The sequence below is a fragment of the Siphateles boraxobius genome, unplaced genomic scaffold (assembly GCF_051911475.1).
Source record: "Siphateles boraxobius isolate OS27281-9 unplaced genomic scaffold, OSU_SipBor_1 43, whole genome shotgun sequence".
Classification (NCBI taxonomy): domain Eukaryota; kingdom Metazoa; phylum Chordata; class Actinopteri; order Cypriniformes; family Leuciscidae; genus Siphateles; species Siphateles boraxobius.
Window position 1 is genome coordinate 1,207,019 of NW_027509064.1, and position 24,136 is coordinate 1,231,154.

The following is a 24,136-nucleotide window of genomic DNA, read 5'->3' on the forward strand; positions in this document are numbered from 1 at the left end:
GACACGCACTCTCTCTTCTCATTCCTGTGGCTAGGACGGCTTTCGAGGCTCAGGGTTCAGCACAACCTTGGGCCGAGGACCCCGTCGCTCAGACGGCGGCTTGCGGTTGTGAGAGCGCGAGCGGCGTTGAGTGTCAGCCTGAGGCGCGGGCTGAGAGGCGGTGGGAGTTGTTCTAGCCCGCTGTCTCTGTCTGCTCTGCGATGAGCTGGAGCGCTTGGGCAGGAAATGGCGCATAGCTTGTGAAGCGTTCTGGGCCTCAGTGAAGCGTTCGGCGAAACCCTTAACCGCCGGTCCAAACAGCCCGCTGGTGGAGATAGGCGCGTCGAGAAATGGCGCCTTATCCGCGTCCTTCATCTCCGTCAGAGTTAACCACAGATGGCGCTCGAGAACAGTCAAATTAGCCATGGCACGGCCAATAGACTGGGCGGTGGCCTTCGTGGCTCGCAGAGCTATATCAGTTGCGCTGCGTAGGTCCCTGAAGGCTTCGGGTTCGGGGCCGGACTCGTCCATAGAGCGGAGAAGTTTGGCTTGGAACACTTGAAGTACCGCCATTGAGTGAAGCGCTGATGCAGCTTGGTCGAGCAGAAGTAGTGCGGCAGGGCTTCTAGGGGTGGGAAGCTTTGGCTTTCCATCCGGTGGTGGAGGGCGGGCAGAGATGATTGGCCACGGCCTCCTCGAGGGGCGGTGTTCCCTCGTAGCCTCTTTCCTTCGCGCCGTCCACAGAGGAGAGCGAAGAAGAAAAAGAAGGCTTTAAGCACGCAGAGTGGGGGGCTTTCCACAACTTGGTGAGTTCGTCGTGAACTTCCGGGAAGAAGGGAGAAGGCCTTTGCCGAGGGGCCTGCTGGCGCCCCTGCAGAAACCACTCATCCAATCGGCTCCGGGTTGGTTCTTCGGGAGAAGACCAATCGAGCCTGAGGTCTTCCACGGCCTTAGAGAGGACACGGATAATCTCGGTATCCATGGTGGAGCCCCCGCTCGTGCTAGCTAGAGTGGAGAATGAGTCGAGAGTGGAGCCCGGCCAGTCGTCCGATGCAGCGTCGATGGACAAGCTGTCATCTATTCCCCCATCGTCCTCGGACGCGCCGAAAGTCACAAGGCCCACCGCTCTGCTAGAGGGGTGTAGGTCCGGCTGGGTGAACTGAACCGGCGGTGGGGAAGGCAAGAGCGGCGGTGAAGCACGCGGAGACTGGCTCTGCGTGACGTCACTGAGCTCAGGTTCAGGAAGCCTCTGTGAGCGGCGCTTTTTCTTGCGCGGCTCAAACAGAGGGGTGGCGGCGATGGGCTCGCTCACGGCGAAAGCGGCGTGGCGAGCCCGCAGTGCGGAGAGACCCAGGTCATCACATTCCGGGCATCCGCCCTTGGTCAAAGCAGCTTCTGCGTGGTCCCGGCCCAGGCAGCGAGCGCAGATAATGTGACGATCCCCGTCCGGGAGAAGGTCTCTGCACGACGCGCAGGAAGGCATTTGAAACAACGCCTCAGAAATTTGCTCTTTTACAAGTGTCGCGGGGCGAACAGATGTAAAGATACTTGCGTGAGTGGCACGCCGGATGGCTCAGTAGGATGGCGTTCAAAGGCGGCTGAAGGTGCCGACGTCCTCGAAGCAATCCCGCTGGTATGCTTTTCGACGGCGGCGAAGGCTTCAATAATCCGGAGGATCCAGCGAAGAAGGTGTTCGCTGAAGGAGATTAAATCTAAAGAACTCTGATGACGGGGCGCCCAATAAATAGCTCTTGGCCACGCCCATCTTGACGGGCTCTGACGCGCGCGGGCGCGAAGCGCGCTCATTGGTCGCGCATTCAGAGTCGCCCCGTCATTGGTTCGAGCAAGTTGCCGCAGCACAGCCAATGACCGAGCTTCCTTCGTTCATTGCTGTCAGCTGTGCAGCTGCAATGCGTTTTACATAAAGACTTCAGTATTCTCGAGAAAAGGAGTTTTCCCATAGCGTAAGCTACTTACGCAATAGGAGAGACCTCTCGAAAGGGAACTCTCTCTCTCTCTCTCTCTCTCTCTCTCTCTCTCACACACACACACACACACACACACAAAGGATGAGCTACAGAGGCATTTTATCAAATTAGGATTTACAGGTACAAATTGCAGCTTTATGTGCCAATTATGCAAATTAATTTACCTAGATTATAGTCAAGACCTTTCTCACCTATATTGCTTGTAAATTGCCTCTTAAATTGAAAATCAGCTTCGAGTTGCTTTCTCCTCTCTTTCGCCGGGGCAGATGTGACATATTGACCACCACATTTTAACGTCATTAACCCCTTTGCTGTCACCCCCCTTTTGATAATTGACATTAAAATGCACTATACAAACTTAAATAGTTGTAATTCAAGAATGCTTTGGAATACAGACCTAAGTTTGGTCTTGTTTTAAAGAAAACAATCAGCAGATTATTACTGAAGTGAAAGAACTTCAATAAATTAAAGTGTGAAAAAGTTATGGAAGTTATAATTTACACTTAAATCAAATATACTTTATTAATATATTTTTTTTAATATAAAATAAATATTTTACAAAATATTTTTTACTATAAAATTACTATAAAATGAAAGCTATATATCTAACCAAGTTGTGTTCCAAATTTCAAGTTGATATCACAAAAATTGAAGTTCCCGTGAGATTTTGTTTAGGCGTAGTACCAAAAATAGCCACCGGGTGCCATTGCATTCCATTGAATTTAATTGTATGCAATCTGCTGTAACAAATTCATAAATTTCTATCCAAATATCACTTCTGTCACTATATATGGAACCTTGAGACTCAGACCTTTCTGACAATATGTGTTTTGTCAATAGTAGAAAAGGTTTTGATAATAAATTATGAAAGATGATGCCCAAAAGGGGAGGGGCCTAATAAAAAAATACCGTTTCTATGGTAATGCAACATCCAATTTAAAAACGGTTTTCACAGGATGAATTCTGAGTTCATAAGCTTTCAAATGATACCTAATTTATGATAACTACTAAAATATGTGACATAATAATAATAAAAAAATATTTATATATATATAATATATATTATACTTTTTAGAGGACTTTTTACTTTACTTTTTAAAATATAATTTCATCTTTTTTTATTGACAAATACTAGATTATGTTTTATTATGAACTTTTAGCATTAAAAACCAAAGTTTCAATTATTAAAAGTGTGTGCGTCGACTTTTTGTGACAAAGGTCCGAAACTCCTCTAATGACGTCGATTTTTTGAGGCGCACTCTTGTCATAAATTCATATATTACTGTTCAAACATAATTTGTAAGAAAAAAACAGCGCCAAAATATCTATTTAAGAGTCTTAGACCTTTCCAACGATATATAGTTTGTCATAATTAGATTAGGATTTAATAGTAATATAGCGAAGTAAAGTTAGATATCCCGTATACGGGATCGTGACAGTTAAGGTTAAAACATGTGTTTTCCGCAGTCCTAGGTTGAGGTTGTGAGGCAGCACTGAAGGCAACGTTAAAATGAATCACTGTCAGATGATATATGGTATAATACGCAGGTCACACTTAATGCTGCTTTACAAATGGCATTTACTATATGGTCAATATTCAGAATGAAAAAGTGTCTGTCTGTCACACCCACATATGTGTCTGTGGAAATTTGTCTGGGATGATTTAACAGCCACTAAATGAATAATTCACTGAAGAAAATGTCAGAGGAGATTTTTAGTGCAAAAGTTGCTGGTGCAATGCTGGGCAGTGGGTCGTTCAGAACGTTGATATGGGGTTGCTATGGCATTCTGAATGGTTTTGAGTGAGTTACTATCAGGTTTTGGGTGGTTTTCTTGATTTTAATTCCTCTCTAAAACATCTTGTGTTATTTTTTTCTACCCAAATTTTGGGTTGAGCCTTTTGGGTAATTTATTTAGGTCGTTTTTTCAGTATTTGGATAGTTATTGTGTTACCCAGATCTTGGGTCAGACACAACAACCAAGGTATTGAGTAATTTATTGCGGGCTTTTTGCGACCTCTTCAGGAGAGAGCAGTGCAGCTCCGTCAAAATGGCGCATGTCTTCAGTAAAATACTTACGGGTTTGTGTACATTTTATTTTATCTATGAGTTCGGTATTGTGCTGTATATAGTTTCATTTTATGCAAAGCAACATACAGGGGTGCGATGTCAGTCACCTAAACGAGTGTCGTGTCGATCTTTTCGTGTGATAGAAACGCCTGATGCCTTGCATAAAATGTTATGAATTCATTCAAAAAGATACAGAATATAAATATGTATGATGTTAAAATATGTTTCTAGAAATGTACACTGATTGTTTATGGACGTTATGGAGCCTGTCGCCACATATTTCGGCTACGAGTGAAACGCAGGGCGGCAGTCTGGAGTGAGAAGTTCCCCCGCTGAACATGACACAAGCTCCGGCACGAGATCCAGCACTGTTACGGTGGAAATGGGACAACAGAGATTGGTCTGTTACACTTGAATTACTTATAAATGTTTAATTTTTACTTATAATATTTGTTAAACGATCTTAAAAGTTGGCAATATGTATTAAACATTATATAAAATATACTATACTGTAAAATAACTGAAAATAAAGGATTTGTTTACAATCAAGTATTTTAAAAAAGTTGAGAGGATTTAAATTAATCCGTAGACATTAATTAATGTATGAAGTAGAAAAAAAAGTATTATAGTAAAAATTAATCAACTATGCTGGGTTAAATCAAACCATTATGCTGGGTTAAATAACTCAATAACTCACTGCCGGGGTAAAATTAATCCAACATGTGTTCTGTCCTATATTTACCCAGCCCTTGGGTTGAAGACAACCCAAATTGGGTTGTTTTTAACCCAATGCATTTTAGAGTGCTCCTTCAATGTTAGTTTTTGAGATGCTTGTCCAACGGGCAAAAATGTGATCACCTTAAGTAGCCTCATTGTTTTATGTCTTGCGGTTTGTATTTCCACAGCTGGAGAGCTCTTACAGATTTATGAATGAACTGCTTGTTTTTAAATCTTCCCGGTCTACTGACATTTGTTATGACTTTTGACTTCCAACATAATGCTCATGATAACTTTTATTACCTCAACAATAAGGAAATTCACTTCATCAGCTAATTACTCTTCGACAGCGATGCCATAGAAATATACAGAGCTACCGCCAAAACAGAACTTAAAACACAAAATTCTAAAGATGACGCACTTGTTTATCTGGCGTATAAGGTCTATAAGCTGCAAAATTTGAGTTCTCACTCAAGTCTGTAGCACAAATGGTGCGGGATGAGTTAAGTAATGAGGTTTAAAACTTATCAGGGGGATTAGGGGTTTGGAGCAACAGTAATATTGAAGTTAGCCTGTTCTACTAATAATTTCTGTTTTATTCTAAAATGTATTTGTCTATTCTAAACCCAACCCATAGAGCTGCAGTAAGCTACTTTAGTCAGAGTAATTACTGTTTAAATTCAAGGCAAGTCTAATAGAGAGAACCTGCACCTAATTATCAGGAATAATTGTCAAAATAATAAGCACTAGCAAAGCCGGGCATTTAGCGTCATGTTAAAAAGATTTATTTAGGCTGAATGAGATGGAAATGTGTGTGGGTAAGATAAACAAAAACCTAAATGAATTTGACTCGTCTTCTGCTAGAATAAACTCACTTTGAATGGTGAGTGTCAGACAGTGTGAGTGGTTGACGCTACTGTTTATGGTCAATTATGTATTCATTACTTCCCATTAGAGGAGGGATTTTCAGCACGATCTTATTATTGGATACAATGGTACCTTTGTTTTGTTTGTAATGATGAGACAGCTAGCCAACATGAGTCAAAAGGAGTGTGTTTGTCTTGTTCTCTAAATCTATAACCCTCCTTTTTACTACAGAGACACTACAGAGTCAACTCCATGACAAGGAGACAGAATACAGAAAACTCCACAGGCCGCATTAACCCTCTGGGGTTGGCGGTATCGCGGCGATACCAGCTCACTTTTTTCTTTTCAGTGCAAAAGAGACTCAAAATACTCAGTTGATTTTGATCTTACATATAAGTGTTATACATCATTCAATCCTGTTAAGTGTCTTTTTTTGTGTATACTCTCAATAAAAACAAAGTGTTGTGCTTTTTGTCAAATAAAGAAAAATAAACATGATTGCGAGTTTTGCCTTCTTTCTGTCAGTGAAGTCCATTTCGAAACGCGTCCGATAATTAACTCTAAATCCGCGAATACTTGTCATACAGGCACGAGACATTTTTCTTTATGAAGCTTGAACTCTCTTCTTTTAAATGTAAAAATCAAATATTCTCAGTTTATGTAATCTGTATGAATGAGATGTCAGTCTTTTACTTTACAGCTCATACCTGATTAAGTGTTAATGTGCCACGCCCACAGAAAGCGTGCGCTATTCAAACGCAAATTATCTGAGGCAAACCATGTAAACATGCCTTCGCCCACATCAGCTGGATAAAACACATCATGTTTAATAAGAATCTTGTACTTTACCTCGTCTTGCTACGCTGTGAGGAATAATCCTATCTAATAATCCTGGAAAATATACCAGAAGTGCTGGTAGTTTCATTTCGAGGAGCAACGGATCCAGCTGATGTAGCAAGTTATTTATTCTTAAGTGCCCAGTTCTAATCGCGATATTGAATAGTCTGTAAACTGCAAAAAGACTGTCTAAATATGAATAGCGTTGTCTGTGTGTGAATGATGAATGAATGGCACAGGCGCGCTGTTGTTTACTACAGTTATACAGCGTGTGCCTGTGCCGTTCATTCACTCTCGCGCCTACATTAGTAAACGTTATTTTTACATGAACACATCCAAGCTATATTGCTATAGCCTACTGAGATGAGTAAAAATAGACTGAAATATGTTGAAATAAAATGCATGTATAAGTAACAAACTGCAAATTAACAAACTGCAAATTAACATGTATATGCTAATATCATAAACACAATATGTTACAGACTAAATATAAATGTTTAGACAAGATTTCGTTGATTAGTTTTTACTGTAAAAAAAAAGACTACTGCCACATTAAATAAGCTTTTGTTCGCCAATTTCTGCTCATATGTTAAATATATAGTATGGGATGTTTTGTCAAAAATAAAGTATCCCTAGGTATAGATGATATAAGATGTTATTATAGTGTTTGTTCCAATATTCAAACTAATGAATCCTTACCTTTGAAATGCGTATGATAAAATTGATACATTTTACAAAGAAATAATACACTTGAAATATTGTTCAAATTTTTGTAAATTTTACCTATTTGGAAATTGTTACAATTTCTAATTGTAAATATATATATATATATATATATATATAAAATTTATTTTGTCCTCGCATTCTTTGGTACCCCGTGACACCTGTGTGAAAGGCTCATTATGCAACTCATTATGTAGCTCATTATGCGGTCATTGTCTTCTCAAGTGTGAATCACGCCCCCCCGCATACTGCCTTTCCAAACAAAAAGTGTCTTATAAAATTTAAATTAATGTATTGTTTTGTGTAAATGATTAGGCAGGATGAATTTCAGATCATTTTGAAGCAAAAACTCTAGGCGACAACATCCATTAGTCAAAAGTCTTGTGGACACATATTTAGTATGTTTTGTGGCCTTATTTCAGAAACTTTAAGCTTTAGTTTTTTTCAATAACCATGCATAAACAATATTCTCTCAAAAATACAAACATGTACATACAGGTTGCTCACATAATATGGTAGCCCTGTTTGTGCTAAATAGAGTGTAATGACACCTTTGCCCTTATTTAGTTTATAAGCAACTGAAAAAAGCACAAATGTCAGGGCATGTCAAAACATCTCAAGGACCCCAAAAACATCTTAGACCCCAGAGGGTTAAAATGACAATTGATGATAAAATGCTTCTCTCTATTGCCCTTGCATGTGAAATCTTTCATGTACCGCAATCTGGATCACCTCAATACATCAGAACAAAAAAGAACCAGAACAAAATAAGCGACATCTTAATAGCAGTAAATAGGATGCTATGCTGTGTTTAAATGATTCATGTCCTTTAATAGCTTTCTAAGGATTGTACGGAAGCAAATGAGATATTCAGTGGTAGTTATTTATTCTCATTAATTGCATAAGCATACATAATTTATTACTGTATATAATTTTCTTGTCTGCTGTCTATTTCCCAAATCTCCACCCAACATCAAAGTTAACTGCAAATGAAGAACAGGTTATGGTGCGGTAAGCAGGTTTAATGAAGGATTGATACTGCTGAACCTGTAAAGTCCTAGACTGGAGGGCCACCTTCCAGCAGAGTTTAGCTCTAGACCTAACTAAACAGAACTAAACCAACTAATCAATTCAGTGTCATAGCGCAAATCTGAATTTATCTGTATAGTATTTGCGTGACACAATCTGTGCTTCAAGAGTGTGATCAATTAAATTGGGAGTGGTCACAGGAGATGCTTCTTATTCTCAAGTGGAAACAGCCGTTTGTCTCAGTTGACCACTTGTGATTGGATCACTGAAACGTATCAGGTATCACTAGCTGCGTTTACATGGACACTTATAATCGGATTGACGGCTCAATCGGACTAAAAAACCTTCATGTAAACACCTTAATCGATCCGATTGAGCTCGATCCGATTGAAATTTCGATCGGATTGAAAGGGGTGGTTTACTCCTTTTGTAATCCGATCGAGAGAACATGTAAACACTTGATCGGATTGAAAACCGAAACTTAAAGGACTGCGCATGTGCAATGACGTTGAAATAGCGTAATGACGTATGACGCGTGGAACAAGCTGTTCTTCCTGTTGAATAAAGTGAATATAAATGAGTGTTCCGTCATTAAAAAAAATTCTCATTTCACTCAGCGTCTGTGAAGTGGAGCAGGACAACGTCCCACCAGTGCTTGTTTCAGATTATCATCCATGGACGACTGGTTTTGGGCGCGTGGTTTTACTGCGTGATCAATAGCAGCACGGGAAAACGGTTCATGCTCATCGTCTCCAAATCATGACCAGAGACGGATAAATATTAAGTCTGCTGTTTAAAAAAAATAAAGAACCAATAAAGGAGAATAGTTATGCGCGAACAGCGGCATATTCGTGCAGTGTGCGCATGTCAAAAAATCAATTCCGATTTGAATCTTGTAATATATAAACGCGCACATCAACCCGATTACTTTATTTATAGTTCATGTAAACACCGTGTTCGGATTCATCAATCGTATTGATTTCATTCCGATTGTGTCCATGTAAACGTTGCTATTGATATTAATTCCAGACGGAAACAGGGTTTCTATCTCGCTCGCTTGGTTTCCAATATTATTGTATGCATTCTGGGGTGTCAGGGAGCTGCGTTCAATATGCAGGAAACTCCCGGAACTTCCAAAAGAGGTGAGATGTCTGAGACAGGTTTGTGTGCCTTTTGTCTCAAGTGAAAAAATCTAATGAAAAATTATCTGATGAAAACTCAATTAAAGAGCCATCATTTTAGTCTGAAATAGCTGATGAACTGAAGAGGAGGCAATGTGTTGCTTGCAAAGAGTTCAAGAGCTGAACAGACCTAAATAAGACCTGGTCTGAAAGCACTAAAGATGAAAGAGAAGATGACCCATTCAACTATTAAAGCTCTTTTGAAATGAACTGATGGACATACCTCTACCTCTGTATTACCCACAAAACGAACTGGCCATTGCCAAATAGGTATGACACATATATATGATTCAGATCAAATGAATCTTGTCAAAGGGTCAACAACATCTTGTCAAAGACTCTTGCCTGCAATTACCTGTAATAGAACAGAAAAGGTACATTGCTTGCACTACTGAAGAAGCTGATAAATAGTCAACCATTGAACCAATTCATAGGAAATAGATAGGAGGCATTGCAAGCGAACCAACTGGAAAATGTCAGCAAAAGCAATTTCTTGGTGGCTGAAGCATCTACATCCATGGCAAGGAGCAGAGAAGTCGCATCTGGGGTCAAGTATAGATCCAAGGAAAGTGACACCAACAGTGGTGACAGCAGTGCTGGGAAAAGTTGCTATGTGATGATGTGCAAGAAGCCTCAGAATGAACCAGGTGTTACAAAGTGCTCTTCTGTATATAAGATTCCTACATTTCAACCTATTCATGACTAGAAAGTAACTTTTCCCCCGTCATTATTGCAGCATTATTGCAGCTGACATCAAGGCATTATTTTAGTTTCAGGACCTCCACTAAATTCTGTGCTTCTTTCGATGAAGTGCAAAACAGTCCAGTGTGTTTCATTGTTTTCATTTTGTTTATAGAGTTTATGGAGGTCTTCTACTGTTATCCTTGGGTTCTTTCTCTCTTTCAGGATTGTCTGTTGCGTTCTTTCTGGGATTTCCGGATGCCTGCTCCAGGGTAGAGTTCCACCAGTCCAGAATTTTCTACATTTGCATTCAGGGTATCTATCTAAATCTTTAGCAATGCTTTAATAGCCTTTGCCAGATGTGTGCATCTACGTAATGTGTTTTTAAGGTCCTGTGAAAGCTTTTGGAAGAGGCATGGTTCACACCGACATTCTTGAGAATAACAGATTTGTTGGTACCATGTATTGTGTGCCTTTATAGCCGGGCTATTCAATTGGCGGCCCGCGGGCCGGGTCCGGCCCGCCAATCATCTCCATCCGGCCCGAGGGCACCCCAACCTCCCTCCTCTTCTTTTCCTGGCGGTGTGGCTAAATTTGGTTAGATATGCGCGAGACCGCAGTGGCGTCTGCAGCTGTACGGCTATACGCACTGTGTGTGTACCATGAGCGCTCCGACTGACCTGAGAAACGTTTTCAGTCCAAATATTTCAGCAGTTATTATGTGTGTGTCCCGTATTTCTGTCGACTGAACCAGCGATATCAATCATTCCTGAATTAATCATTCTTTGGTTCGATTATTTCCTTTCCATGAATTGGCCAAACGCGCTTGCATAACGGTCTGAAACGATTCGGATTCGTTCGGACCGTTCTGTCACTGAATCATCTGAAGCGGTTTCTCGGTCAGTAACAACAAATAGAGAACAAATAGCGCTGTTTTCCGTTGTCTCACTAGTTTACTTTGAACTACGCAGCGCGGCCCAGTGGATAACGGAACGCAAGCTTAAAGGAGTTGCGTTTACTCCCAGTCCCGGATACTATTTTAAACAGCGTTGCAACATCCAGTGCGAAGCGTTTCAGTCTGACACATCTCCCTGTTACAAACCACAAATCACTCAATGATTTTAACTATTTTTAAATCGGATGAAACAGCCTCAACATTCCCAACACGACTGATGAGGTAAATAGCAGGAACATTGTGCCATGAACGAAGTTAGAAGACTAAATCCCTAATCACCAGCCTTACAAACATTTACCATGAATGTAGCCTACTGTAGTAATTTACCATGGTTTGGGCAGAAATGTGGAATATTTATATTGAATACTATGTTATAGTCATTTATATTGCATTAGATTTATTAGGGGGCTAGAGAAATATATAATTAATTGTGTGTATAGTTTTGACCTGTTTAAGCATTTATTATACAGTGTGAGTGAGTAGCCATGCATGGTTTTACCTATGATCTTACTGTCAGAATATTTTAATTTAAGCCTATAATAATTATTAATAAAATAATTCTTACCAATAGCTATGATCTTGTATAATTCATATATTTGTACATAGGAGTAAATAAGTTATGTATTATGGTCTGATAAATCTGCGTACTGTTGGGTTCCACATTTCCAAGTAAATACAATACTTTTATGTATACCTAAGCTTAGGCCTACTTATTGATACTGTTATGTTTCAATAAATAAGCTAAACTCATCGGCCCACCTCAACTTTTCGATTTAATAATCCGGCCCTCGAATGAAACTAATTGAATAGCCCTGCTTTATAGGAAAGGGCACCTTGGCAACCCATACTTCCCCTTAATCTCCCTAATTGATTTCAAATATCTTTTAGAGATGTTGCAACACAGAGGTTGACTTACTTTTTCCAGACTGCCCTGTCAATGATCACTCAATGTATTCAGTAATATTCTGAAAAGTACATCTGTTTGTGTGCTATCAATTAAGTCAAATTTTGTCTTAGATCAGACCACATTTTATGAGTAAGCAATGCATAGATATATGGAAGCTTATTGGTAGTGACATTCAATTTGAAATATGTAAAATGGCAATGTATTTTCCATGCCAAACATTTAGGTGAAAATGACAATTATATGTTATTTAAATTATATGTTAAAACTAGTATAGGAAATAGAAAATATAAATTATGTTACTGAATTTGAATTAGAATTTTGCTCCAAACGTTACACATTTGGTATGGAAAATTTACATTTAAATACAGAAATGCATTGCCATTTTAAATATTTCAAATTGAATATCGCTACCCATAAGCTTCCATTACATATAAACATTTTCAAATGCATCACAGACTTATTCTTGCCACTATACCTTTGATTCTTTTTTAGTTCCAACAAACCAATATGATTGCTAATACATATGCTAAGATCTGATGGGATGGTCAACAATGTAATATCCAGTGGTAACAGTCTTAAAAGACACTGTCTTATAAAACAGTTTCTTTAAAATGTTCTCATTTTCTTCTCCAACATACACACATGCATACATGAGTTCCTTATGAGCAGTTATTGGGCAGATGGGATCACTCACCCCTCTGAAGTTACTGGAGGCCTGGAAGTAGATTATATAATTCTTGCTGGGGTCAAGAGGTGTGTTCCAGTAGCCGTTGTAGGTGTGGTTGTCCCCCACAGTGAAGGGCGTAGCCTCGGGCAAGCTGCTGGGTGGGAGTTCAGCAGTGTAGTAATGAGGCGTTGCACCACTTGCCCCTCCTCCTCCCCCTGGAGACTCCCCATGGGAGGAAGGAGTAGGGAAACACTCCATGTGACCCAACTCCCTCCGCCTCACCTGTCTGGAGCTGTCCTCCTCCACCACAACCACATGATAGGTACTGTAGAGGAATATATTCTCTTTAAACTCTGAACTGTTCTGGAGTGTACTAAACTGTATTTGCAGTCCTTGATAGAATCATGGCATCATGTGCTTAATGAAACAATAGCTAAATAAACCAAAAATTGCCTATACCACAGTATAAAAAGATTCATACAACAGTATATTTGCCACATGATTTTAAAAATTCAAAACCATGCAAAAAAATCTAGAAAGCAATTTAGTTTGCCATGAAAGTAGTTTAGTTTATGTGCAATTAGCTCATAATTCAACTGCTGAGTATTCATAATATGATGAAAAAAACAAAACAACAACCTTGTTTTATTGGGGCTAATATGCATTTAATCTTTGGACATCTGGATTATTGTCATTGAACAAGTCTACTAACTGCCTTGTCAACTGCAGGTATATATTTTTTAAAAATCAAATGTTTCATATTATATCGGAATTATTACCTAACAGGTGCTCCTCTCCCCAAGGCTGGACGCAGTAGGACTGTTATGGTGCTCTCAGATTCACTCAGTGGAGATGGGACGTCTTCATAATCAAATGCAGGCGCTGAGGGGGAAAGAAAGAGCAAACAGTATCTGATCTGTCTCAGATGCGAGTAAGAAATCAATTTTTTGTGCCAAAATAAATGCCGCCTGAGTGACTTGAGATCTGGACCAGTGAACAAATCATTATATTGTGCTGGTCCGCGAAATTCCACTGAATGATTTGATTCTATGATTCGGTTGCAGTGTTTCTCAGTTAACAGCTCACTGGAGGGGAAGATTATCAGTAAACAAGGACTTAAAATACAAATTTATAATTACATAAGGATGAGTAAATAACAACAGACGTTTCATATTTTATTATTAAAAAAAAAAAGACACACTCCCACACACCTAGCAACTCGAACACATCTTTCAAATTAGTCTTGGTTTTCCACTGACTTAAATCCCTTGCTCCACAGAGTTCAAAACCCCACCCTAGACAGAGAACACTACACAAGGGCTTTGAAAAACAGTAATGGAGGCGGATGAGAGCGATCCACAGTCCTTTATAAAGTCTCTTGAGGGATGAGCGCAGAACAGACCTCCTGCTACCATTCCCGCTTATTATTGGAAGTCAATTAGTGTGCTAGTACTGGGAAACGGGTCAATGTCTCAGCCTTCAGCATACTAAAACAAGCAGAAAATCTAGAGTATAATGAATGAGAGGTGCCATCACAGTGCTAGTGTTAGATCTGTTTCATAAGAGGACTGTGGGATGTTGCGATTGACATGTTTATTGGAACAAACCTAAAAAGAGACAGACAAATAAGAAAAGTTTTGCTCATGCCGACACCTGGGTTATTGCGTGCGTTCGTGCGTGCGAGTGTGTGTGTGTGCATTTAAGGGAACATGCAAAAACTATTAACCATTTAACCTATTTGAAACAAAGCAGGGAAGCTATCGTATGACTTTGGAAGTCTGAAGTATCTGAGATGTGTGGATTTTTAAGGTGAGACACCACAATTTAATAGAGTTTCAATTTAAACTAATATCAGGATTATAGGATAGGATTAAAATTGGAAAGTTTGTTTTTTAAGTGCTACTGAATTGGAGATTACTAGCTCAGAGCATAAATCTTCAGACAGAAATAGATAAAGTGTATATAATAAACCCTTAACTGTGTCTTTTAGATATTTTCTTTCCACTAGTCTGAAAGAAGACATTTATTAATTTGTTTGTTTGTCTGTCTTTTTGGAGTTTGATAGCCTATGGTAATAAATGAGCATCTCCAAGATGTTAGGAGTGACTTAAATAAATAATTTTTATTTTCGTGTGAACTACACCTTTCATGAGGCTTTTTAAAGAGGATTGTAGAATTGATGGTCATTGTTTGGTCATAACTACCAAAGAAGTGTATACTAATCAGCTTCTCGTTATTTATCAGTTTATTGAGCTACCAAATGTAAAACCAGAGACTTTCACCACAGGTCTGTAATTGTATTGGTGAAGAAAAAAGTTCTCTTCAAAGGGTCTACCATTTTCCCTTCAGTTTACACTGTTCTCCCCTCACTTTGTCGATTTAAGCCTGGGTAAACTTTGGTATCAATATTTCTGCTGTTCAGAGAGTCCATCTTGGCAAAAGAGTAGCTTTTGCCTAGCTTAGATTACATATAAATGAAGTCCAAATAAAGTGTGAATAAATCCTGAACCAATTAAAACGCCCTTGCAGGCATCTCACATTCATTCCAGCGATAAAAAAAGCCCATCTAGCTTCTAGTGGAGAAATTATTATGAAGTACTTCAGATTCAGAGAGACACAGATAAAAGTTGTAGGTTTGCTGACATGGCTCATATCCCCATACATTCCTTGTGGCAATGCATATTTCCTCACCTGAGATATTGGTGGTGATTTCAGTTAGGGCGGTCTGGCCAAAGCCCTTAGCGGTGCGGGCGCGAACAGACACAAGGTATGTGGTACCAGGGTGAAGCCCGGAGAACATGTGATATGTCTCGTTCTTTAGTTTGGAGACAGTGCGCCGTGGGCCAGGAACGTTGATGCTGGGATCGGACGATTCGATGCTCTGGTAGCTGATCTAAAAAACAATAACAGACAGTGAGTTCAATGGAAATGATGTAATACCTTACAGTGGTGGAACAGTGTTGATGAATCCCTGTGATGCAGTCTTATAGTCTGTCTGCAGTTACTACTGTATGCTTCACTTGATCCACAGCAAAACCAATTCTCTGTCCTTACATTATATTTTTTGAAAGCACACTTTAAGCTACATAGATTGTTTCATGCAAGAACCTGTTGTCAATATAACAAAATTGGTAGCATTCATGGAATGTTAAGGGTTTGGAGGTATAAAGGAAGTCATTTCAAGCCCTAAACATTTAGGTGCATTCAGACATAATATTTCTAGACTCATTTACTCCCCAGTGAGATCTTCCTGCTCCATTTTCTTTAATGCAAGAGGACTCACAAAGTATAAACCATTTAATATATTTCATATAAAATGGAACTCAGCAGGCATATATTTTTTCTTCCAAAGTTTCCAATTGAGTCAAGAAATTATTTTGGTAAATTCATATGGTCCTAATGACAATGATTCAAAGAATAATCTGTTTCTAACCCTGTCTCCATTGTATGGTGACATACTGTAATAATGAGAGGACATTTTAACTTCAGTAGACCCACAACTAGATCTATCTTCTCATTAAAAAAAAAAAAAAAAAGAAATTATAATAATTCAGTTCTAGTCTGATTTGATATTTGCAGAGCTACATTATTAAATAGATTATGTCTTTATGTCTGATATTGTTCCATGGTAGTCATCACACAGGGTCATCTTTTTTTCCATTAAATCAATTCATCTTTGATGGGAGGCTTTCAAAGCTGATCTAAAATGACTAATGGTTACACAAGCAATATATTTAACAAATTCTACAGTAGGTAGACAACCAGAATGACTATTACCGCTGCGTCAAAACCACCACGGCAAAAATAAACCAGTCGCATTTCAAAGTCATTTGCGAAATGACCGCCAGGTGGCGCAAAGGGATATTGTGCAAAACAGCAGCAATTGCCGCATTTTGAAATGTAAGTGGGGTTGATGTCAATTAACAGTAAGGATGAAATACTAAAACTATGGTAAAAAGAATAGAAATTTTTTTTTAGGACTGAAAATTAGAATGAAAAGTTAAGAATAGAGACGACAACAATAGCCTATATTTCATATCGTAGGCCTATGTGGGCGACATAAGCCTATTCCCCGGGGGAGCAGCACGATAACAAAAAAACAAAAACAAATTAATAACAGAAATAACAAACAAAAATAAATTAGGTGCAATGAAGCTGATTATTTTTTACTATTATATTGAGGAATGACTGAGACAAATGAAGAGTGCTTCTCGCTCATGTGAGCGAACAAACACTGGAGAAATCCCCATTTGGGCAATTCTCAGTGAGTGAATTCATGGCTGAGTGATAGAACTTACGTTTCGATCATTTATATGCCACGGGTTCAAATCCCGAATAAACATGGACAACTGTAAATTTTATATTAGCCTATTAATGAATTTTATAGCCTATTATATATATATATTTTTTTTTTTGATTCCCCATAGCCTACATAAAGTTTTAAAAAACATGGTTTTAAGCAAGGTTACTTAGGCTACTTCACCAATTGACCATATCAAATAAAGATATGCAACAGGCACGCACGTTTATGCAAACTTTAATGTTTAATGAAACCCCCATATTTTAGCACTAGTCAGTCACACCTCAGATTTGAAATTACAGTCTTCATTACAAGCTGTTTGAAGAATCTGTGGAAACTGCTCCACTGCCACCCTCACTTTGGAATTCTCTTATAACATTGATTTTAAAGTCAGAGAAGCCACCTAAAAGAATGATTCATTTAGCTTATTTAATTAGTGAAACAAATATTGCAAAAGTACTCGCAAGAAAGCTTGAAAAATGTTTACCCTCTCTAGGTACCTTCACTTCAATGCAGTAGTGTTCGACAGAATTTAAAACAACTACCTTGAAGTGTTAACTGAATAACAGAGAAACTTCATTATCCCTCTCAGTATCCATCAACTTTATATAAATTATTTGCTCCATTTTGCAACTACGTTTTAGTAAAATGCTTATGCAGCATGTCAACAACTGAGAAATGGTTACTAAATTCATCAACAGAATTTAGCCCATCAATAACAACTATTAGCAAAGTGAACATAGAGCTACACATGTCACTCCCAAACGAGTGTTGAGTGTAAGCAGAAGTTTACATGTGTATATGCTGACAGCTGAGGTAATTGAAGTGGGCTGAAGCAGTGAAATATTACCAGACTAAAGCACTTAAACACAATTGCCTCATCCGACAGTCTCTGCAAGGCAAAGAAGCAATTATGTTTGTTCCTCGACTAATTAAAGCCTGGAGAATGAACTGCAACATGATTAGCATAAGAACACCTCAACTCTATGAAGGCTGGAGAGAGTTTACACACACTAATGGCTCTCTGACTGGGAGGAAGAGTGAGGGATAAAAACAAACCCTGCAAGAAACAAAAGAGAAAATAGATTGCACTCCCATTGCTGAAACCAACACGATCTCATGAAATTGTGTATGCATTTGTACATAAAATGTATTGATTTATAAATATCTTGCGTCCCTATATCTGTAAATTTAAATAAGCAGCATTTCACTGTGCAGTCAACTCTTCAAACACACATGAACTTAAAGTGTTAGTTTACCCAAAAATGAAAATGCTGTCATCATTTACTCATGCTTATGTTGTTTCATACCTGTATGAGCTGCTTTCGTCTGGTTAACAACATTCTTCAAAATATATTTTGTGTTCAAAAGAAGAAAATATAATTTGTGTTCAAAAGAAATTATAAAAAATAATTTTCATTTTTGTGTGAACTAACCCTTTAATGGACACACATTAAAAATACATTAAAGATCTTTTCCCATGTGGAAAAGTATGCTTAATTGTATTCAATGAGTGCTTGTAAAATATGAAGAAAGAAAAACACACATATTATAACTGCACTTTTCCGATTTGATGTACATTGCAAGTACATAATGTAGATAATATAATATATTTCTTGTAATAAACTTTGAAGGGTTAGTTCACCCAAAAATTCAAATGATCCTATAATTTACTTACCCTCAATCCACCCAAGGTGTATATGTGTATCTATATGTATACTTTCTTCTTTCAGCCAAACACAATCAGAGTTATTAAAAGAATATCCTGGCTTTTCCAAGCTTTATAATGGGAGTGAATAGTAATTTAGATTTTGAAGCCCCAAAAAATTGCATCCATCCATCATAAAAGTAATTCATAAAGCTCCAGGGTGTTAATTAAGGCCTTCTGAAGTGAAGTGATGCTTTTTTGTAAGAAAAATATCCATATTTATAACTTTATGAAGTATAATCACTGGCTTCCAGTAAAGTCCGTACGCAAGTCGAGATCCGGCCAAAGAGATCCTCTGACACAATGTTTGACGTATTACTTTTATGATGGATGGATGTGCCTTTTTTGGCCATCTAAGGTACCATTCACTCCCCTTTTAAGGCTTAGAAGAGTCAGGATATGTTTCAATATAACTCTGTTAGTGTTTGTCTGAAAGAAGAAAGTCATATAAACCTAGGATAGCTTGAGGGTGAGCACATTACGGGATCATTTTCATTTTTGGATGAACTATCCCTTTAAGGGAAGAGACTATGCAGTCATTTAAACTCTAATACATTTTCATTCAATTCCCATTTACATGTAATTAAGTGTCTCAAAACATTACATTTAGTTCACCCTATATCTAAATATGTTTAAAATATGTTAGTAAGTATGTTTTTTTTTGTTCGTTTAAATATTCTTAATGTGTACTTACAAGGGTAGTGAAGGGTAAGTTGATGATATAAATAAATATATTTAAGCTGCCTCTGAATTGCATTAAAACATTTATGCATTTTTTATTGTACAAATGTCACCTCAGATGCAGTTGAAAGGCTAAATATTAGTTTGATATATGCTGGGTTATAATAAAAACTGTTTAGCTTGACGTCATTTACAACCTGACACACTTTTGTTAATTGTTACTTACTAAGTCTAATTTTAGAATATATGCTTCCATTCACAACACTTTTTTAAATAACACATTACCTCATACTGTGTGATCAGACCATTGGGCTCCAAAGGCTCCTCCCACTTAAGAAAGATCATATCATCCAATGGGGTGAAGGTTAAAGACTCAGGTGCAATTCCTCCTGGGACTGCAGGAAAAGAAAGAAAACAATCAGAGTATGGTCAGATCCATCTTACTAAACACGAGTATCAGACACAGCTGAGATGATAGTCGAGAAGCAACAGGTGGAGATGCTATAGTCTAGAGCGGAGGAAACTTTAGAAGGACAGTTTGATGTTCTAGAAACCCACAGATCCATCTCATATATGAGCGCAGCGGTAGAAGGCATAACAGACGATTTGTTGTCTTCTTTACCAACACACAGTGTGGAATAATATAGGGCAAAAGAGAGAGAGAGAGAGAGAGAGAGAGAGAGAGAGAGAGAGAGAGAGAGAGAGAGAGAGAGAGAGAGAGAGAGAGAGAGAGAAAGAGATGAAAAAATATTTCCCTATGCAAACAGCTAGTGCAGAATTGGTTCCCTTTAAACAAATTTTTAGATGCAAACAGCAATTATGGGCCCAACCTATAATTAAACCTATAGTTGTTTGTTCTATGGTACATAGCAATTGTGATTTCTGCACAAAAACATCAATACCGGCAATTTGCAAAAAAAGTATAATATACCACAAGGCTTCTTTGCTTCGTTTGCCCCATAAATACTTTTTTCCCACATGGCATACACAAAATGGCTCACAGACAAACAAAATGCATGACATGATTGCAATTAAGGACAGATTGTCTATTTGTTTTCCTCTTTTCCACAGAATTACTCAATTGCTAAAGGGACCATAACAATCATTAAAATTGTAAGAGTGAAGTGGTAACACTTTACGGTAAGGGTACATGAATTATCATGAATTCATGTATAAATTAATGCATGAATTAGGCATTAATTCATGCATTAATATCTCATGAATCCTCAGGAACTAACGAATTAACGTTTTCATTAATGACTTCATGGATGAACAACATGTTAATTAAAACAAGATGAGTAAATCATGAATTATGATTTATTACGTAAGATCATGATGTTTTCTTTGCTCACAAACAAATTGGTCTTTACTATCCATTGTGGATAAAGCTACGGTTATGGTACATTAATCATTATGAACTCATGCATACTATTTCATGCATGCAAGACTACTCTTCAAATTATTAAAGGAATAGACCCCTTTTTTCAGTTGGTAAACATGATGACGTTTTTATGTGGGCGGAGCTTAGGTGGAGGCAGAAAGATCCCTCTGGCTGCTTCACTAACGCTAGTTTGCAAGTTTTGTTAGCTTGTTTTTTAAAGTCCCTGTAAAGGCAATTCTAAAAAAAAAAACATTCTAAACACATTATAAATGTTAGAAATGTATTGCTAAAACATATTACAAAGACTGTGAGCTGTGAAGTACTGAATTGTGGAGTTAGACCGTAAACAGTTTTTCACCATTGCTGTGTTCCGGATTTTTTTGGGAGGGGCTAAAACGGGGTCTCGATGACGCACTGGAGCCCCTGAGCTCCTGGACACACCCCTACTTGATGACGCACTGGAGCCACCGAGGCTTACTACAGCCTACAGTTTGCTAGCTAGCTATGCCTTCGTCACGGATGCGATCACGTACAAAACAGATCAGTGTCCTTATTTGAATTCCCGAAAAAACGATCACATCAAGAAGAGGTGGATTAATTTTGTGAAGAGCCAGCTTGGAGAGATGAAGATCGACGCCAAAACCCGTCTCTGTAGTGATCATTTAACACGGGATAGTTTTATAAACTTTCGTCAGAGACAACTGGGATTCACTGATAATCCGCTGTTACTGGTGAATGGGGCCGAACAGACTATCTCAAATTTGGCAAGGTGGCTAATAACACATTTTTCTGTGGTGTGACAAACTGAGAATACATACCTAATTTTGCCTTTACAGGGACTTTAACAATGACCGGAGAAAATCAGATTTTTTCTTAATGTGTAAGGTCACTTGCTGTTTGCAAAAGTTAATTTTAATGGACGGAACCCGATTGGCTGACCCATACACGCTCAGTCAATGGATGGACGATCTGACAGGGTTAACGTTACCTCGGTTAAGTGGCCTGCCTTCTACACCTACCTGATAGAGAAACCGAGCGTAAAGAATAACTAAGGGCATAAAAATCTTTAGATGCCTATAACTATGTGATGAATACTCTTGACTTGTGGCAACGTTACCTTGTGCGGTCCTGCCCAGCGCCAAGGCCAGAAGACGACAATGTAAAGAATGACATTATTACAGTGAAATTGTAATGGTGTGAATATTTTCTAGAAATAAAAATATTTTTATGGATTAAAATTATATTAATTAACTATGTATTTGATTATTCTTTCTTACCAGGTTCTTCAAAAAGTCTATCACAATCAATCACAACAATGTATACAATCATAGATGATTCACAAATAATCACAATAATTTAGAAAACATTATGCGATACAATTTCAAATTGGATCCTGTAGGTGATTCTTGAACACAACAAGATGACATTTAATAAAAATAATAATAATTTTAGATCCTTATTATGTAGCCAAATCTGTGCTGGTTTGTATTGACCGCCTCCAGTTTTCACTTTGTTTTGCCTCCAGCTAACGCTGTGACGTAATTGTGACGTCGGCGCAAAGGGGGTCTATATACAAAAACGATACTCGGTTACTAACGTAACCTCGGTTCTCTCTAGAGAGGGAACGAGTATTGCGTAAGTTTAGCTTACGCTACGGGAAAGATTCATCTTCTCGAGATACTGAAGCCAAAAAATTATCCTTAATTTTGTATTCCTTGTCAACCCAGTGCAGCAGCTAGCAGACCTAGAGCAGGCCATCTCGTGTGCTCATTGGCTGCCCTGCGGGCAACTGCTGCAGCCTACCAGTGAGCCCGGCGTGACGTCACGCCCAATGAAGGGCGCTCGCGCCTTCATAGCGTCACAGCCCGCCAGAATGGGCGTGGCTTAGCTTATAACACTAGGGGCTGTAGGCTGACTTCACTGGTTTTCGTCGACTGAAGCGAAGTCGCTCGTGGCGCGAGCACGGCCGGTTACGCAATACTCGTTCCCTCTCTAGAGAGAACCGAGGTTACGTTAGTAACCGAGTATCGTTCTCTTACGAGAGGTTCTCTCGTATTGCGTAAGTTTAGCTTACACTACGGGAACACTTTGTCAACGCCGTGCGCGCCAAGCATCCACATGAGACCCCGAGCTTTCAGGGGAACCCCATAAGTGGAAAAAATAAGGTGTACATCACTTGTACATAAGCACACATAGGGAATACAGAGCAGCGCGCCGGTCTGTATAGGCACATGGCACATACCCTACTTAGTGCAGCTCAACCAGGAGAGCTGAGTCATGTGAGAGTGATCTGAGCAGGAGATCTGGGCAGAATACACCTCTCCTTCAGACTGACAACAGTTTAGCCTGCAAGGCAGGAACTTCTAGGTTATAAAACCTGACAAAGGTAGACGGGGAGCTCCAGCCCGCCGCTACACATATGTCATGGATAGAAATTCCACTGGACCATGCCCACGAAGAGGCCACGCCTCTCGTGGAATGAGCCCTGATGCCCAGAGGGCATTGCAGACCTTTTGACGCGTAAGCGGCCGCTATAGCGTCTACTATCCATCTGGACAGGCTCTGTTTCGAGGAGGCGAGACCCTTGGTGCGCCCCCCAAACGAAACAAAAAAGCTGTTCCGAACGCCTGAAGGAGGCGGAGCGCGTAATGTAAAACCTCAGCGCTCTGACAGGGCAGAGGAGATTCACATCACCTTCGCTGTCAGATGCTGGGAGAGCTGACAACGAAATAACTTGCGCTCTGAATGGAGTGCCCATCACTTTAGGGACATAGCCATGTCTAGGTCTGAGGATGACTTTAGAGTCATTCGGTCCGAACTCAAGACACGACGCGCTGACAGACAGCACATGCAGGTCCCCTACACGTTTTACTGACGACAGTGCAATCAGAAAGACGGTTTTCAGTGATAGATATTTCAACCCCACGGTGTCTAGTGGTTCAAATGGAAAAGCTTTCAGGGCCTCGAGGACCAATGAAAGATCCCACATGGGAACCGACGGGGGGCGCGGCGGATTCATCCTTCTAGCTCCTCTAAGGAAGCGGATGGCCAACTCGTGTCTTCCCAATGACTGGCCGTGCGTCGATTCTGCGAACGCTGCCACGACCGCCACGTATACATTGAGCGTGGATGGGGACCTTCCCTTATCCAACAGCTCTTGTAGGAAGGTGAGCAGATGCGCCACCCCGCATGTCCGCGGGTCCAGACCTCTGTCGGTGCACCATCCAGAGAAAAGCGACCATTTAGACGCGTAGAGCCTTCTCGTGGAAGGGGCTCTAGACTGAGTGATCGTGTTCATCACTCCTTCTGGCAGGGCAACGAGTACCCGTTGATCAACCATGCATGCAGAGACCAGCGCTCTGGATTGAGATGCCAGATCGTGCCGCGAGCCTGAGAGAGGAGATCTGCCCTCACCGGATTCGGCCACGGAGCTGTATGTGACAGCCCTGCTAGTTCCGGGAACCAA

At 39.5% G+C, this 24,136-nt stretch overlaps 1 protein-coding gene across 8 annotated transcripts in view; it reads right to left on the reverse strand.

The window, feature by feature from the left end:
* Positions 1 to 24,136, reverse strand: part of ptprua (protein tyrosine phosphatase receptor type Ua) — a 555,997-nt gene that overhangs the window by 167,660 nt on the left and 364,201 nt on the right. For 7 of the 8 annotated variants that reach the window (XM_077200103.1, XM_077200106.1, XM_077200105.1 and 4 more), the window contains 4 exons: positions 19,575 to 19,684; positions 15,292 to 15,493; positions 13,380 to 13,482; positions 12,628 to 12,925 (listed from right to left, as the gene is read on the reverse strand). In XM_077200103.1, coding sequence (XP_077056218.1) covers positions 12,628 to 12,925; positions 13,380 to 13,482; positions 15,292 to 15,493; positions 19,575 to 19,684 — 713 coding nt within the window. Of the gene's footprint in view, positions 1 to 12,627; positions 12,926 to 13,379; positions 13,483 to 15,291; positions 15,494 to 19,574; positions 19,685 to 24,136 lie in introns of those variants that run through there. The other variant, XM_077200109.1, reaches the window with a different exon arrangement.